This window comes from Sapajus apella, unplaced genomic scaffold (assembly GCF_009761245.1).
Source record: "Sapajus apella isolate SASKATOON/1434 unplaced genomic scaffold, GSC_monkey_1.0 scaffold8, whole genome shotgun sequence".
In the NCBI taxonomy this organism is placed as follows: Eukaryota; Metazoa; Chordata; class Mammalia; order Primates; family Cebidae; genus Sapajus; species Sapajus apella.
In genome coordinates, this window is record NW_022436948.1 from 876,531 (window position 1) to 893,954 (window position 17,424).

Consider the following 17,424-nt stretch of genomic DNA (forward strand, 5'->3'; position numbering starts at 1 on the left):
TGTGAGTGAAGAGGGACTTTCCTGGTGTGAGTGAAGAGGGACCTTCCTTCCTGGTGTGAGTGAAGAGGGCACCCTCCTGGTGTCAGTGGAGAGGGGAGAATTCAGAATCTGCCAGGGGGTTGCACACAAGCTCGGCTGCCTATAAGAGGCCCTGAGCCGGGGCTTCCTCGGTGCCCACCTGACCAGGCCAGAGCTGGGCTGCCTCTGACTAGGTGCCCTGTGGGAGGGCAGTTGACTGCCCCCGATAAATAACTCAGGAGTATCACCTACACAGTTCAGGTCTCCAGGAAACCCTGGAAGAAATGCATGAAAAATAAAGTCTCCTTCAATTGTGTGACTTAAAAAGAAAAGAGCAGTGCTCTGGCTTCCTGACTCCTATTTAGAAGGCAGCCTGTTAAAAGGAATGCTGGAAGATGCCGCCCCAGTTCTGACAGCGAGCCTGAGGCGGTTTTGGGACACACATTTCCTGCTGGACCGAGTGGCCCAGTGACTCCCTGTCTGGCAGCGAGACAGAGCTGACAGGTGGGTGCTACTGTGGCCTGTCACCTGAAGCAGGGGGAGTGATGATGACGTCTGTGAGGCCGTGAGGATGGCTTGTGCAGAGGGGACCGTGGAGGCAGAGGCCACTGGACACAAGGGGGGGCCCCCATCATCAGGGCACCTCCCCCACAGAGGGCATCTGGGTGGCGTGGCTGCCATGCTGCAGTGGGGCGTGCACCTGGCCTCAAGGAGAGCCCCATCTGCCACGCGGCCTTGCTCCTGACACCCCCAGTTGGGGGAGAGGCAGGTCCTTCCGTCTCCATGGCGGAAATGAATGCTCTGGGTGTGGGCACCACCACCTTCCCCCAGGAAGGAGGCTGTGTCTTCTGGAAATCTAGGAAATGTGGCAGTGCTGCGGGTGCTGAAGCCCAGAGCCTCTGCCAGCCTCCTCCCAGCAGGAGGCCACACACAGGTGCTGGCGGTTGGTTTCATCGTGATACACACCTGAGGCAGGAAGAGCTGGACAGACCCTGTGCTGTGAGGCTGGCACTGGGGCTCCCCACAGGGAGCTGAACGTGGAAGGAAGTGCTCTGCAGATGCGCAGCCTGGGAGCACAGTGCATCCTGGCTTCCAGAACACGCCACCACACACAGGAGCCACTGGGGAAATCGCTGGCTCCAGGACTAGGGCGGGGAGGACAAGATCAGCAGAGAGGGGGATGGGGCTGCAGGCACAGCGACTCGTTGGGCCCAGGGACAGCAAGGGGCAACAAGGGCATCAGAGCAAATCATGTGGTCACGGAAGGAAGAGCCGGGGAGGAACACAGCAACCCGAGTCCCAGAGGATAGAAACACAGGCCCTGGAAGGCTGAGGACAGGTGGGACATCGACGCAGCTTCAAGGACCAAGTCCATGACTTCCTATCATGGGGAGAGAAGAGCACCTCGGAGCGGCCGATGGGTACAGCCTGGGACGGAGCTGCTGCTGTGTTCCTGCCAATGGCCAGGAGACCCGGACCAAGGCATGGGCACTCCACACGCACTGCGCCCCACACACACCGCGCCCCACACGTACTGCCAAAACTGCCAAATGCACAAAGCTGGGATCTACTGCAGGAGGCAGGGACTCAAGACAGCGGGCCAGGAGATACTTTGTGGCCGTTAACAAGGGAGGCTGGTGGTGGGACACTCTGGTGCGTACCCTGACACCAATGGCTGCGTGTGGTCAGGGGAGGCTGGTGGTGGGAACGCATCCCGTGGGTTCCTGATGGTGGGAACGCATCCCGCGGGTTCCTGATGGTGGGAACGCATCCCGCGAGTGCTCTGACGGTGGGAATGCATCCCGTGAGTGCCCTGACGCTGGGAACTCATCCTGCGGGTGTCCTGACACTGATGGCTGCGTGTGGTTATGCTGGAGAAGGTCCTTGATTGTGGGAAACACGCAGAAGGTAGCAGGGTAGCATTGAGTCTCAAAGGGCCTGTACCTGTAACTGCTTTATAAGTTTGAGATTGCTTAAAACAAAATTGAAAAATGATGCAAAGACCCAGGCAGTGGGTCTCCCACTCCGTCTGCCATGGCAACGTTTCCTACAGTGCCAATGGTCACTCCTCTTACCTTTCCATGCATCAGCAGGCGGATGGTCAGGGTCACGTTCAGGCCACCTTCTGAGACCTTGGACTCCATCCTTCTGCCAAAATGTGGCTGGGGGTGGTGGCTTAAGGCGCTCAGGGTGCTGTGAGGAAGGACAGACGGGGCCCAGAAGGCGTCACCTGGAGAGAGAAGACACAGCTGCTGCTGAGAGAAGAGTCTCATAGCCCATGCACATCCGTGCGTCCTGGGCCACCACCACTCCGGCCTCCCAGGTGGCAGAGGGATGGGGTTGCCCACCCGCCATGTGCTGACCAGGCCTCGCCTGCTGGGCACAAGGTGTGCAGGAGTCCAGGGGAGGGCCTTGGGCCTCTGGGTCTGGGCACAGCCCCACAGCTGCCTTACTCCTGATGCTGGGCAGGCCACCCCGTCCCCTGGCCAACATCTGCATCTGCCCAGGGTCACAGGAGCACCTCTCTCAGCAGCTAGAGAGTGGCAGGAGCCACCTCTGTGAGGCCCAGCGCCCTGTGGCTCTGCCCCCTGCTCGTGCTGTGGCCTCAATGCACAGTAGTGGGATGCCAGAGTCCCCTTGCCAAGGTGTGGGAGGTGGTCCTTCCTGCCCCGAGCCCATCGTCCTCATCCCCTCATGCTTCATGTGATTTAATCTCCCTCAACTAAGCTGCCACATGGCTGGGTGTCCCTGGCAGCTCTCAGCAAGTGCCTTCTGCCCACACAGTGCTGTCTGCTGCTGTCATGCCCCTGCTGCACACCGTCATTCAACAGGCTGACTGGGCCCACTGGGCAAAGTAAGGCCTCAATTTATGATTTACTGGCAAAGAATGATGACGGTGAAAGTGAAGGACTTGTGGGATAGTTAGGGCGAGTTTGTGCGGCGCTGTGGAAACCCTGCTCCGAGGTATTGGACTCTGCTGAGTCCGTCACCAAAGGGCAGCACCTCACCGAGGTGGCTGCCTCTCAAAATCTGCCAGGAACAGAGCCCTGTGAAGTCCCACCCCGCAGAACCAAGCTGCCTGGACACTGCCCTTTATTCAGCCACTTCACACAGAAGACACTATGGGTTAAAAGTTGAGGCAAAGGTTTTTTGTTTTTTTTTTTCTCAATAAAATAGTTCTGTTAAAAAATATGCGAAAAGAAAAACACAAAGATAAAGCACAGAAGAAAAGCCCATTCCAACTGCCTGTGTGGCATGTAAGGAGAATCTTTAAAGAGCAGCCATGGGTGTCGGGGGCTGGACGGGAACCACACCACGGATGCAACTCTGTGCTGACAAAGTAACACCCTATCTATACCCGCACTTAAAAACGCATTTACAGGTAACTTCATCAACACACTCAGTGACTTCAGCATTGCACGTGACAAGGACTTCACACAGCACAAAGATTCTGAAGCTCATCCTCACACATCAGTGCTCTGGCTTCACTGTGCAGCACGATAGCCACCAGCCACATGTGGCTTTTTAAATTTAAAGCTAAAAATTCACAACACACATTTAAAGTGCCAAACAGCTTTGTGTGGGCAGCGGCAGCTGACAAGGGGCTGGGGGGAAGCACAGAGAGGGGTCATTCCTGGCACTGCAGACAGCTCTGCTGGACAGCACAGCTCACGCAACCACTTCAGTGACTCACTCTAAGTAGGTCTTTCTTGAAGAAAAATCTCAGAAAGAAGAGGAGAATATCAGTCCAATGCATGGCGTGGCCCCTGCTAAGCACCTCTGTGCTCACATGGACACCCTGAGATAAGCCTGGCTGTGCCCTTTCACCTATGGGTGCTGATGGACCAGCATGCACAGACTGGATCTCACTGTGGCCATTCTGGAGCTCAGTGTCTCCTTTTTAATTAAAAACATCTCCTCCCTACTGGAGGGACAGCAGGGCCCTGCAGCCATCTGTTATGTCAAGGTTTCCAGCCCAGGGACGGGAAAGTGGGTCAGCTCCTGCCAGGGGTGCTTGGGGCTCCAGGCTGTCAGCCTCCATCAGTCACACAGGCCAGCGAGCTGCAGCCAGCGCCTCTCTTCATTGCAAGGGCAGCATGAGTGAGGGGCCATCCTGTGTAGTGGAGGTCACCTGGGACTCAGTGCCTGGGGCCCCAGAAGACCCACCCTACTCTAGCCAGCAGCTCCCAGAGCCTCAGACCACTTGGTAGGCCAGGGTGAATGAGGCGTCAGCCGCCCTCTGTCTGTCCCTGGGCACCTGCCCATCCATGCTGTCGGCAAAGTGCCCTGGCCTTGCTGCCACCTCCGCGGCTGCTGCCGTCCTTCCCAGCGAACACTGGCATCTGCCCAGAGTCCACGGGGCAGCTCAGCGGCTACTAGGAAATAAACGGCTGAAGTGGAGGCTGCAGCAGCCCACACTCTGACCACAGGCATCTGGCCGTTCCTCAGGATGGAGAGCCCACACTGTGACCCGCACCTCCCCACACTGTGTTCCAAAAACAGGCAGAGCTCTGGCCCATGGTCCCTCCCTCTGTCCCGTCCAGTGCTGGAGATTTAGCACATTTTAGCCCATGCAATGGGAGAGGTAGAAGAGACACACACAGTCATCCTATGAGGGCCTGGGCCCCCCCCCCCTCCCCCCCCCCCCCCCCCCCCCCCCCACCTTCCCCCTCCCCCTCCATCTGCACCGGGGCCTCCACCTGCCTCCCTTCCTGTCTGTACCTGGGGCTCTCACCGGCCTCCTTCTCCCACCCCCATCTGCACCTGGGACTCCAACCCACCTTCCCTTGTGCCCCTCATCTGCACCTGGGGACCCCACCTCTCCCTCCCACTCTCTTCCTCCCACTCTCTTCCTCCCACCTTTCCCTCCCCCTCCCACCTCCATCTGCACCTGGGACCCCCACCCACCTCGCTCCACCCCGTCTGCACCAGGGCTCCCACCTACCTCCCCATTGCACTTGCCCAGGGGGTCTGTGGACCACCATCCTCAGATGCGCCCTGGCCCAGAACACACTCTGCACTCCAGATCCCAGAGGCCACAGCCTATAGCTGTCGCCACAGGGATTTCAGACACCCACATTTGACATATGTGACCAGCATGACTCCTGTCCCACCCCCATCCCATGCATTAACAAACCCTGCAGCCCCACCCACCATTTGAGGCAGAATCTGAGCTTTTCTGTCCCCTCTTCCAACCCCCATTGCCCCAAGGCCCTGCCCCACCCTCCAGCTCTGCTGTCACCAGTGCCAGGAGGGAAAACAGGCTGAAGAATGGGGCCCCTGAGACCTGTGGGACACGGCAGGGGGCCCCTGAGACCGAGAATGTGTACCAGGATAGACCATATCCTTGGCCATAAAAGAAACCTTAATCAGTTTAACAGAATTGAAACCATAGTGTATGTTCTCTGACCACAGCTGAATCAAACCAGCATCAATCATGGAAAGATAAGAAAAGCTCCAAGCACTTGGAAATGAAACACATACATGAACAATCCATGGGTCAAAGAGGAAATCTAGAGGAACATCAAAAGATACATTGACCTGAATGAAAATAAAAACACAACATATCGAAAATTGCAGGACGTGACTACAGCAGTGCTGAGAGGGAAACTTCAGCACGAAACACACACATCTGAAGACAGAAAAGCCTCAAATCAATAATCTAAGCTCTCATTTAAACAATCTAATAAAAGGGCAAAATAAACCGAAGTAAGCAGAAGAAGAAAATACTAAAAACCAGAACGTGGCACTGGTGTAAAAACAGACAAACAGTTCAGTGCAGGGAACAGAGCCCAGCGGGAAATCCCGCAGCTGCAGCCAATCCATCTTCCGTAAAGACACCAGGAATGCACACTGGGGAAGTGTGCGCTTCTTCAGTCAACTGTGTTGGGGAAACTGGATGTCCCTCCGTGGAAGAATGAAATCAGACCCTCATCTCACACCATCTATAAACACCAACTCAAAATGGGTTAAAGACTTAAATGTAAGATCTGCAACTGTAAAACTTCTAAGAAAAAACAAAGGGAAACTTTCCATGACACTGGCCTAGTTAATGATTTTTTTTTTAATATGACCCTAAAAGCACAGGCAACAAAAGCAGAAAGAAGACAAATGGGAATAAATCACACTAAAAAGCTTCTGCTCAGCAAACACTCAAGAGTGAAGAGCCAACCCATGGAACTGGAAGAAAATTTGCAAACCATGCAGCATCTTATAAAGGGTTAATACTCAAACTGTATAATGAACTCAACTCAATAGCAAGAAAACAAATACCAGATTTTTAAAAAATGGCAAAGAAACGGAATGGAAGCTTCTCAGAAGAAGACATAGAAGTGGCTAACAGGTATATGAAAAAGTGTGTGACATCACTAATTATCAGGAAAATGCACATGAAAACCACAGTGGGTTATCGGCTCATATCCGTTAGAATGGCTGTATCAAAAAGACAAAAGGTAAGTGTTGGTGAGGATGTGGACGAAAGGGAACCCTTGCACACTGTTAATGGGAATCTAAGTTAGTACAGTCATTATGGAAAACAGAACAGAAGTTCCTCAAAAAACTAAAAATAGAACCACCATGGGATCCAGCAACTCAGGGCATATACCAGAAGGAATTCGAGTCACTACACTGAGGAGACACATGCAGGTCCATGGTGATGGCAGCATGACTCACAACCACCAGGAAGCCATAGGATCAGCCTGAGTGTTCATGAAGAAATGAACAGATAAAGAAAATGTCACACACACACAGACACACCCACAAAGAAACGATGTCATCTGTGACATCGCGGATGAACCTGGAGGACATAATAACATAAATCGGCCCTGAGCCTCCTACACAGAATGAACCAGGCACAGAAAGACAAACACTGCATGATCTCACGCATGTGGAATCTAAAAAAGTGCATCTCACAGAAGCAGAGGGTGGTTTGGTGGCTTTGGGGGCTGCAGCAGGGTTGGGGAGACAGGAGCTGTTGGTCACTTGCACAAGTTCAGTTAGAAGGAAAACAGCTGGAGAGTGACTGTGTACCACAGTGACTATGGTAAGAATAGTGTACACTTGAAAATTGCTGAGTAGATTTTAAATTTTTTGTAGAGATGTGGCCTCTCTATGTTGCCTAGGCTGTTGCCTGAACCGGGCAAATCACTGGAGTCTAGGAGTTCAAGACCAGCCTGGGAAATATAGAGAGACCCCATCTCTGTAAATTATTGAAAAAATTAGCTGGGTGTGGTACTGTGCACCTGTGGTCTCGGCTACTGGGAGACTTGATCCTCACACAAAAAAAGTTAGGTATGTGAGGTGATGGGTATGTTACTTAGCTCGATTTAATCATTTCACACCCAAAAAGCATGAACAAATAGAATTCAGCAGTATACCACAAAATTTATAGGCTATAACCATTCTTCCTGTGATGCCAGGCTGGCTCTGGGTTGGAAAATCTATCCGTGTAATCTACTTTATTAACGGACTAAGGAAAGTCTGCACAATCATATCAATGCATGCAGGAAAGCCTGTCACAAAACTCAATACCTACTCATGATAAAAATCAAAACTCTCAGGAGAAAATCAGGACAGAGGGAAGCTCGCTGAGCTTGCTGAAGAACAGGCCTGCACACGGCTGCTGGACACCGCCAGGGAGCTTCTAAGCTTGGACTCACCCCGTGCTGAAACCCCCGGTACCTTCCCACTGCTGCGCCATTCAATCCCGGCCTTGAGCCTCCCACCCAGAACCTGGCACCTGCCCCCCAGGCCTTGTCTGTCACTGCCCCCTGCACTCCCACTGGCTCCCAGCCTTCCCTTGCAGGGAGGGTGAGTTCTCCCACCCACTTCTCAGGGCGTTCTTCTGGAGGGCACTGCCTACTAGGCCTGCATCTGCCACCCCGTCTCCCCTGGCCCTGCTGCAGTCACCTGGGGCCCACCCTGGCATGGAGAGGGCAGAGGGCACAGTTGTCTCCTCCATTCACCTCTGAATCTCCAGTTTCTAGCACCAGTCTTGGCCCACAAGTGGGGTGCAGTATGTATGTAAGGATTAGACAGATAGACACCACGAGCACTGAGCCCAGCTCAGTTTCTAGGACCTCATGGAACGTTTTGAAATTCAGCAATTTCTGAACTCAATACTCAGAAGCATTGCAATCCTATTTTCCTTCCCCCATACCATTCACTTCTGTGTTTTTCATTCACTCAGTCACTGAGGGGTTGCTGGGGGTCTGCTGTGTGCCAGGGCCCAAGGAGGAGGCACAGAGCTGGGTGCGGGGCCATGGCAGGAGAAGGCGTATGGCACCAGGACCTCAGTCGCAGATTCTCCCCTGCCCTCCAAGGCCCAGGGCCATTCCCAGCCAGTGGGATAGAGCTTTCCAGGAGGGCAACTGGGGAACAAAGCAACAATCCTGCTCTCAAAGGCTGGATGTGACTTGCAAATCCACCTGCTCCCAGAAGAGCCAGAGAAAAACCACTCACCACAAGAACGTCTTGTTAACAAAAAGGATGCAGAGAAAAATGCCATGAAAACAGGACAGGCTCTCATGCCGTAAAACAAAAGCAGGTAGCAGAGAACTGCCACAGTCTTTCAAGCTTTTGAAACCCATAATTGTTTTTGTCCTTCCTTTATTTGAGCTGCTCCAATTTGAAAATGCTTAGTTGTGCTTTTAATTTTATTAGGTTTGGGTCTTAACTGATTATTTACTCCCTTCTGCTTGCTTTCCTTTTTAAAAGTTTCTTCAAGTGGAAGCTTAGATTACTGTTTGAAGACCTTTCCTCTTTTCTAATGGATGCATTTTATGCTACAAATTTCTCTAGAGGCACTGGTTTGTTTAGATTTTTTTCATTTTCTCTTACTTCAAAGTATTTTCTAATTTTCTTTGATACTTCCTCTTTGAATAGGGCATTATTTAGAGGTGTGTGTTTTGATTTTCAAGTATTAGGAAAATTTCCTGTTATCTCTGGTTACTGATTTACAGTTTAATTCTACTGTGATCAGAAAATACCTTATTTTAAAAATTGTTAGGCTTTAGTTTTTTACGTGGAATATGGCCTGCCTTGGTGAACATACCATGTGCACATAAAAACCACATGTATGTGGTGCCAGGATTGTCCTGCAGGTCTCGGAAGCTCCTTTCATTTCTCCAAGCCCTTCTTCTATCGCTCGGCATGGATGATTCTCCCAGGCCTTCTGTCGCTCGGTACGGACGATTCTCCCAGTTCTTCTGTAGCTTGGCGTGGACGATTCTCCCAGTTCTTCTTCTGTCGCTTGGCGTGGATGATTCTCCCAGTTCTTCTTCTGTCACTTGGCGTGGATGATTCTCCCAGTTCTTCTGTAGCTTGGCGTGGATGATTCTCCTAGTTCTTCTGTGGCGTGGAAGATTCTCCCAGTTCTTCTGTCAATCAGCATGGATGATTCTCCCAGGCCTTGTGTCGCTTGGCGTGGATGATTCTCCCAGGCCTTGTGTTGCTTGGCATGGATGATTCTCCCAGTTCTTCTTCTGTAGCTCGGCATGGATGATTCTCCTAGTTCTTCTTCTGTCGCTCGGCATGGACAATTCTCCCAGTTCTTCTGTCACTCGGCGTGGACGATTCTCCCAGGCCTTCTTCTGTCGCTTGGCGTGGACGATTCTCCCAGTTCTTCTGTCGCTCGGTGTGGATGATTCTCCCAGTTCTTCTTCTGTCGCTCGGCGTGGAAGATTCTCCCAGTTCTTCTGTCACTCAGCATGGATGATTCTCCCAGGCCTTCTTCTGTAGCTCGGCATGGACGATTCTCTCAGTTTGCCTTCTGTCGCTTGGTGTGGATGATTCTCCCAGTTCGTCTTCTGTCGCTTGGTGTGGATGATTCTCCCAGTTCTTCTTCTGTAGCTCGGCGTGGATAATTCTCCTAGTTCTTCTTCTGTTGCTCAGCATGGAAGAATCTCCCAGTTCTTCTGTCACTCAGCGTGGATGATTCCCAATTCTTCTGTCGCCCAGTTCTTTGTACTGAGCTGTCCTCATGTTTGCTGACTCTGTGCCCTCCTGTCACTTCAATTGTTATTGAGTCTAATCATGAATTTTTAGGTCTGGTTATTAGATTTTTCAGTTCTAAAACTTCCATTTTGTTATTTAAATCTTCTATTTTCTTGGCCAGGTGGAGTGGCTCACACCTGTAAACCCAGCAATTTGGGAGGCTGAGGTAGGCAGATCACTTGAGTCTAGGAGTTTAAGACCAGCCCGGGCAACAAAGAGAGACCCTGTCTCTACAAAAAATTTTGAAAATTAGCCAGGTGTGGTGGCTGCACCTGTGGTTCCAGCTGCTGGGAGGCTGAGATGGGACAATCACTTGAGCCTGGGAGGTGTAGAACGCAGTGAGCTGAGATTGCACCACTGCACTCCAGCCTGAGTGACAGAGACCCTGTCTCAAAAGAACAAACAAAAACCCTCGCTTTCCCTGCATCAAGTTCCTATCTTTCCATTCACTTTGAGAGGGATTGCCCTTCCTTCGGGAGCACGGTGGCGCAGCTGCTCTGAGGATCTTGTGGGACTCCTCCACCCAGGAAGGGTCCCTGGCTGGCGTCTATGCTCATCTCCTGTCTCGAGAGGCTGAGAGTTCCTATTTCTTCCTATGCTGAGTAGGGACATCGAGTTGTCACCTGGTCTGTTTGAATACTGTCAAAACGCTCCAGTTATTGCTTAAATCTTATGCAGGACCATGACATTTTTGTCAGGCAGTAGTTCTAGTTAGTTCCAAAGCCTCTGTGGGCTGTGGCTCCAATGTCAGTTCTATTCTGAGAGCTTCTGCACTGATGTTTAGCTCTGTGTCATGCATCTGCCACCCAGTGCCGGCTGGGACCTGGGGGTCATCAACCCTGCAGTCCCCTTGTCAAAGCCTTTGCTGTGCTGTCCACACATAGAGAGTGGAGGTGGTGCCCAGGAATTAACAAACAACTTCATGAAATCTCTTTCTCAAACTCACCCCTCTCTGTGATCACCAGGCTTTCTGGCCAGGGCCTGGCTTTTGTCACAGTGCCAGAAACTTCCTGCACCTGCATCCTGTCCAGGGCCAAGAGGCAGGATGGCAGAGCCTTGAAACAGCTCCAGGAGGACCCCTGCCCAGGAGGGGAGGGATGGGAAATGGCTCCGGGAGGGCCCTCCCATTCTCTGGGACCACAGGTCCTCTGGTCAGAGAGAAAGGCTCTGCCCCTCTGCGTTTCCAGTCTGTTGGGCTGCTGCACCCTCAAAGCCACTGCTGCCACAGGATCGCCTGGGGTTGAGGGTGAGAGAGACTGGAAGCTGGTGCAAATGCCAACCAGTAGGGGCTCCCTCTCCAACCTCAGGCAGAAATACGGAGCTTCTCTGTGGCTGCACTTCTGGGTGTGTGGCTGCCTGGAGTCCAGGCCAAGCGGCAGGGGCGGTGAGGATGCGGGAAGCTCCCTGCCAGGACGGACTCCTTTCTAGCCTGCTCCCACTGCCACCTTCCTGTCCCGAGGGAGCTGTTCCGGCACTCTGTGCAGAAGTCCCAGCTGTGCTCAGTGGGAGGAGCAGGGGGTGTACCCCTACTCCATTTGACCAGAATCAAAGCCTAATTTTTTTTTGAGACAGTTTCACTCTTGTTGCCTAGGTTTGAGTGCAGTGCGTGATCTTGGCTTATTGCAACATCTGCCTCCCGGGTTCAAGCTATTCTTCTGCCTCAGCCTCCCGAGTAGCAGGGATCACAGGTGCCTGCCACCACACCCAGCTAATTTTTTGTACTTTTAGTAGAGATGGGGTTTCATCATGTTGGCTGGGATGGTTTCAAACTTCTGACCTCAGGTAATCCACTACCTCTGCCTTCCAAAATGCTGGGATTATAGGTGTGAGCCATACACCCAGCCATTTAATTTTTATATTGATTATATTGGCAAAATCTGTTTAAAACTGGTACCATTATAGTGAAATTCTGATAAATTTGCAGTTACTCTTTTTAAAAAAATATTCAAATCAACAGAATCCTAGCAAAATGAATACTGTACTAGTAAGAAGTAGTGTGTAATGAAACAGTGGCCGCACAGGGCCGTGGTCCCACGTTTTTCCGTATACAAATCCAGGCTGCCCTAACACAGTAGGACGAGTTCTTCCTCTCTTTACACATGAGGTGATGCGGTACAATGACCCTGAACTGTGACCAGATGACTCCAGGCCCAGGTTTCCAACCACTAGACTGGTAACCCATCATCTATTTTCATGCTAGCCAAAAATAACAGTGAATGACATTCCTTTCAGACTTGAAGGGAAGAGCCTATATGCGTGAAGGTGTCACGTGACGCCCAGCTTGAGAGGCTTGTTTTCTGGGGCATGGACGAATAGGTTGGATATTAACATAGAGATGGTCCACAGATGCCTTGGAGCGCAGAATGACAGTCACATGGCTGTGAGTGTGGCTGGCAACAGGCGCCCCGAGCTCTCTCTTTGTGCCACTGCTTGCCCTGAGAAGGCGGCAGAAATCTTGCCAGCAAATCGCCATCTGGGGTCTTCGCAGCTGCAGCGAGTGCCGTCACGGCCAGTGGCTCTGGCTATGCCTCCGTTAGCTGTGCTGTGTCCAGGGCTGCACCCAGGGCCTCAGCTGTCTGGGGGACATGACTGTGGGAGGCACAACAGTGGGGGGAGGGCAGGAGCAGCCCCAACTTGATTTATCCTGTTTAACAGCTCAGTGCCTCCATCAGGCTACATGAGGCCAGGACGGCGGAAATGACAGGGCTGATTAGCTGCTGCATTCTCCATGAGAGCCTCACATGCACATCATGTCCCTGAGGCCACCCAGGGCAGGGGAGGCTTCTGTAATTTCATGCTCTTGCCTGTCACAGTCACATTCAGAGGCCTTCCGGAGCTTACACAGCCTGGCCTTGGCAAGTGCCCTGAACAGCTGGTTACCCTGCTACTCAGTGTCTAGGCAGACAAAGGTGCCAGCGAGGACCAGTGGCCACTCATCTTCCCCTGCTCTGGCGGCTCAGGCACACTGGTCTCATGTCTGGAAGATGCTGAGCTTTCCTGGCCATGGCCAGGCACCCTCACAGTGCCAGAGTTCCTTGGTCCCACCTTTGGGAACCCATGTAAGAGTGTGCCTCCTATAAATATCCCAATTATTATTTCAAATGCTCATTTTGGGATGAGTAATATCTCTGATGCAGAGACAGGGTAGGCCACCCTGAAGGCTAAGTCAAGTCTGGGCTCTGACCCCATCCCAGCTGTGATGGAGGTGTGTGGACTCGCCTGCTGGAGGCCCGGTTCAGGCCCCTGGCCACTCCATCTGTGCCCTGGCGCTTCATACAGCAGCTCAGGCTCCGCGGGCCCTCTGGTCACAGAGGGAAGCTGAGCGCGTCAGGGACATCCTATCGGCCCATGAAAAAGCGTCCAGTGGGAACATTCCTCATCCCACTCATCTTTCCTCAGTTCCCACACTGCACTGGGGATGCGGGGTCATGGGCACAGCCATCATCTGCAAGTGGCTCACAGTCTGGTAGAGAGACCAGCTGTGGGCTGAGGCAGCAGGGAATCCATGTGGCCAAAAATCAACATCCGATCCTACGTTGCCCTCAAATGTGTGTCCTATATAGGCGAAAGATCCAGAAGTGAGCGGAGAAAGTTCAACCCTCTTGGAAGAAGTGAAGGTCAACCTCCTTGTAGCCCCCGGGTCAGCGGGCGTGAGGACAGGCTGCAAATGAGCGGTCCTTCCCAGCTCACTGGGAGAGCAGCAGAGGCAGTGTCTGACTGCCCTTGCCCTGGGACAGGGAGGGGCGTCACGCTGGTCACTGCTGGTTGATGTCCTGAGACCCCTGGGGGAAGCTGGGGTGGGCAAGCTGAGCCAGGGGAAGCAGAGGACTGCAGCCCGCCAGGGTGGTCCCAAGTGACTCTGCATTTTTCCAGGAGCCAACAGCTGACCTGAGCTTTTAATCCAATTTGTTTTCTGATGTTGCGTAACTTGACCCAATGTATCCCCATGGCGCACATGGCGAAAGGCAGCAGCAAGGCGAGTACTGGGCCTGCTGACCCCACAGTTTACTTGAGAAGATAATCCCAGGTGCTGCAGCCTGGAACGACTGCCAGCACGTGTGCAGCAGAGTCAGCCAGAGTGCACAGCATGGAGGGGCCCCCGCCCAGTGGAGCCGTTGCCCTAAGCCAGCCCAGAAGGAAGGTGCTGTGTCAGGGCCACTGCACTCCTGGAGCTCGGTGACTGGCTTTGTGAGGAGGGCTCTTTTTGAGCTGGGCAGTGCTCCCTCGCTGGACATGCCTGGCCCAACACTCCTGCAGCACTCCTGCCTCCACTCTCGGTTAGGGACCTGCACCCTCTGAGAGTCCAGGGCTACCCCAGAGCCGTGAGGAGGGCTCCTCTGTGGCACAAAGAGTGCCCTGGTGACACAGCCAGAGGCGAGCAGGGAGGAGCAACAGCACAGGGGACATGGGCAGTGAAACCCAAAGTGACCTACACAGTGACAGGAAGGGACCCTTCACAGGGTGAGGACGCTCCACATCCCTACAGCAGCAAGCAATGGAAAATCAAATCTTAGACTCTGACTGTTAAGAAAAAGGCTGAAATGTTGAACCACATTAGAATTAAGATTTTGTTTGTGTCAGCAGACACTGAAGGGACAGAAATACAGCCCACAAGTGAGGGAAGGTTCCTGCAATTGTGTAACCACTAGGGGTTCCTATGTAGAGAGTATTCCTGTCTTGCTTACAGAGGACTGGGCAGAGGCCTTGAACAGGCACATCCAGAGGGACACCCTCATGGCCAGTCCATGATCCAAAAGGCAGTGGAGTGCATCAGCCAGGAGGGAGACACAACGCATACCCCACAGCCCTCAGAGGCTAAGACACCCCAACAAAATTTGCCCCAGAAAGTGTGGGAGAGCACGTGGTACCAGGCATCCTGCCCCGCTCACCGGCTTCACTGGGGAAAGCCGTTTGGTGCCACCCTGGAAGGCTGACCTTAGGCACGTACTGTGACTTGGCAATTGCAGCTTCTACCTAGACAGAAATTTCAACTCACGTTCCAAATCAAATATGATTAAATGCCATCAGCAATATACACGAAAACTAATCAGACAATATCTTAACGGGGTTTATTTTAGGAATGGATGGATAACGTAATATCACAAATTCTCTCAACATAATTGATAAATCAAAGGAGAACCCCAATAACCATACAAACAATTACAAACAACACTTCACGCTGATAGAATGTTCACCATGCGCCAGGCATAGACAGCCCTTGCCACAGCCCTCCAAGCGCAGAAGCCACAGAGCAGCTGGGACCATGTTGAGAACCACACAGTGGGCAGGAGCCCTGGGACCATGCTGAGAACCACACAGTGGGCAGGAGCCCTGGGACCATGCTGAGAACCACACAGAGGGCAGGGCAGCTGGGACCATGCTGAGAACCACACAGTGGGCAGGGCAGCTGGGACCATGCTGAGAACCACACAGTAGGCAGGAGCCCTGGGTCCATGCTGAGAAGCACACAGAGGACAGGGGTGCTGGGACCATACTGAGAACCACACAGTGGGCAGGGGCACTGGGACCACGCTGAGAACCACACAGAGGGCAGGGGCACTGGGACCACGCTGAGAACCACACAGTGGGCAGGTGCGCTGGGACCACGCTGAGAACCACACGGTGGGCAGGGGCGCTGGGACCATGCTGAGAACCACAGAGTGGGCAGGGGTGATGAGACCATGCTGAGAACCACACCGTGGGCAGGGGCGCTGGGACCATGCTGAGAACCACACCGTGGGCAGGGGCGCTGGGACCATGCTGAGAACCACACGGTGGGCAGGGGCGCTGGGACCATGCTGAGAACCACACGGTGGGCAGGGGCACTGGGACCATGCTAAGAACCATACAGAGGGCAGGGCAGCTAGGACCGTAGCCGGGATGCAGGCTCCAGGGCCTGGCACTGCGCAGGCTGCTCCACCGCAGAAGCTCAGAGGACACTCAGTACCATCCACAGCCATTACCATCAAATAAAATCAAATCCAATCCAGCAGGAATGGAAGAAAACAGCTCAGGGAAGGTAAAGATAGCTCACTAAAACACAAAAGCATGGCACTGATTTCGAATCTGTGTCCTTGCTGCCATTTTTTATGGGAGTGGGTAGGTAGGGCACAGAACTCTCCTTCCAGCTTTCATTACAGCAAAGGGTCATGGGAGGTAACCAAGGAAAGTAGGAAAAATGAGGGGCCAGGGATGCTTTTTAGACAAACGTGATGAAACGGGTGCTGCACAGCTAGCATGAAAAGCAAACGAGGCTCCGATCACTTGAGCAGCACTTAAGATTTCTAAGGGAAAAAAAGCCTACCTGGCTATGGAGAAAAAGGCTGGGTCCACAGGGGTCTGCATGGACGCACTGAGGAGGGACCCTCACCACAGGAGAACCTTCATCCTCGTCCACACCCCTCCCCAGCTCTCTTAGGGTGCGCGGATGTGCAGGCAGACTGTGTTGGAGCAATAGCACACAGCTGCCGCCAGCACCAGCAGACACCCTCCCAACCCTCTGGGTGTTTGCTCACTCATTCTTATGGGCCCCCAAATCAGAGCCCAGCCCCTCCCCTGGGGGGATGGAGGCCTCTGCTCCAGGTGTGTTCTCCGAAGCCTGGGACTCTCCGCGTCCTAGGAGAACTGTCACTGCAGCAGGAGACGCCATTGCGGCCTTCTGGGAGCTGCTTAAGAAAATCTCCCAGAGACTGGCATGGAAGCCACCTTCCCTCCACGGAACCAGGGCTATGAGGAGACAGGCAAGTCCAGGGATGCTTCTTCCCAGAGTCCGAGACTGCACCACCAGAAAGATCATGGCCTCAGTGCTGGCACCAAGGGTGGGGAGAGGGCAGTGTCCCTGCCTCTTTTCAGCCGGCTCTGCAACCTTGTGGCCTGGTTAGGCTCAGGGACTTCAGAATCCAGCGAGGACTGAAGAGAAGGGGCCACTCCCTTCTTCCACACCCTACGCCCCAGCCAGGCTGCAGTGAAAGAAGCACAGAGCTGCCTCTGCAGCATCACCACTGGGGTCCTGGAGAGAAGGTGTCTCCCATGAGGGTCTCTGGGTGGGGGTGGAGGGAGGAGCAAGCTCTGTGGAACTCCTTCCCTGTCCTAGCCACAGGGCACCAGCTCTCCCAGGCACTGGGTTGCATGGTCTTCCACGAGGGTGCCCATCTTTCCTGGACACTTGGCTACATGGCCTTCCCAGGTATGTTAGGCTTTCTCGGGCACTGGGATGCACGGCCTTCCCTGGGGTCCCCCTCTTCCTGGCAGGTCTCCTCAGGGGTGTGAAGGCCGGCCACGTGCCACAGGGGTTCTGCACATGAAGGGGCTGACCTCCCTGTCCTAAGAAGACTCACCATCCCTTCTGCCTTCAGAACAGGATGAGTGTGGTAGGAACAGAAACAGGAATACTACTCACAAACTTGCCAGCTG

General features: G+C 53.2%; 1 protein-coding gene across 20 annotated transcripts in view; it reads right to left on the reverse strand.

The window, feature by feature from the left end:
* The window catches only part of PCBP3 (poly(rC) binding protein 3), a 264,296-nt gene that overhangs the window by 43,168 nt on the left and 203,704 nt on the right, over positions 1 to 17,424 (reverse strand). For all 20 annotated transcript variants that reach the window (XR_004268554.1, XR_004268553.1, XR_004268552.1 and 17 more), the window contains one exon: positions 2,094 to 2,248. Coding sequence is in view for 17 of the 20 variants with exons in the window: in XM_032276689.1 (XP_032132580.1) it covers positions 2,094 to 2,248 (155 nt within the window). In the remaining 3 variants the exon portion in view is untranslated. The remainder of the gene's footprint in view (positions 1 to 2,093; positions 2,249 to 17,424) is intronic.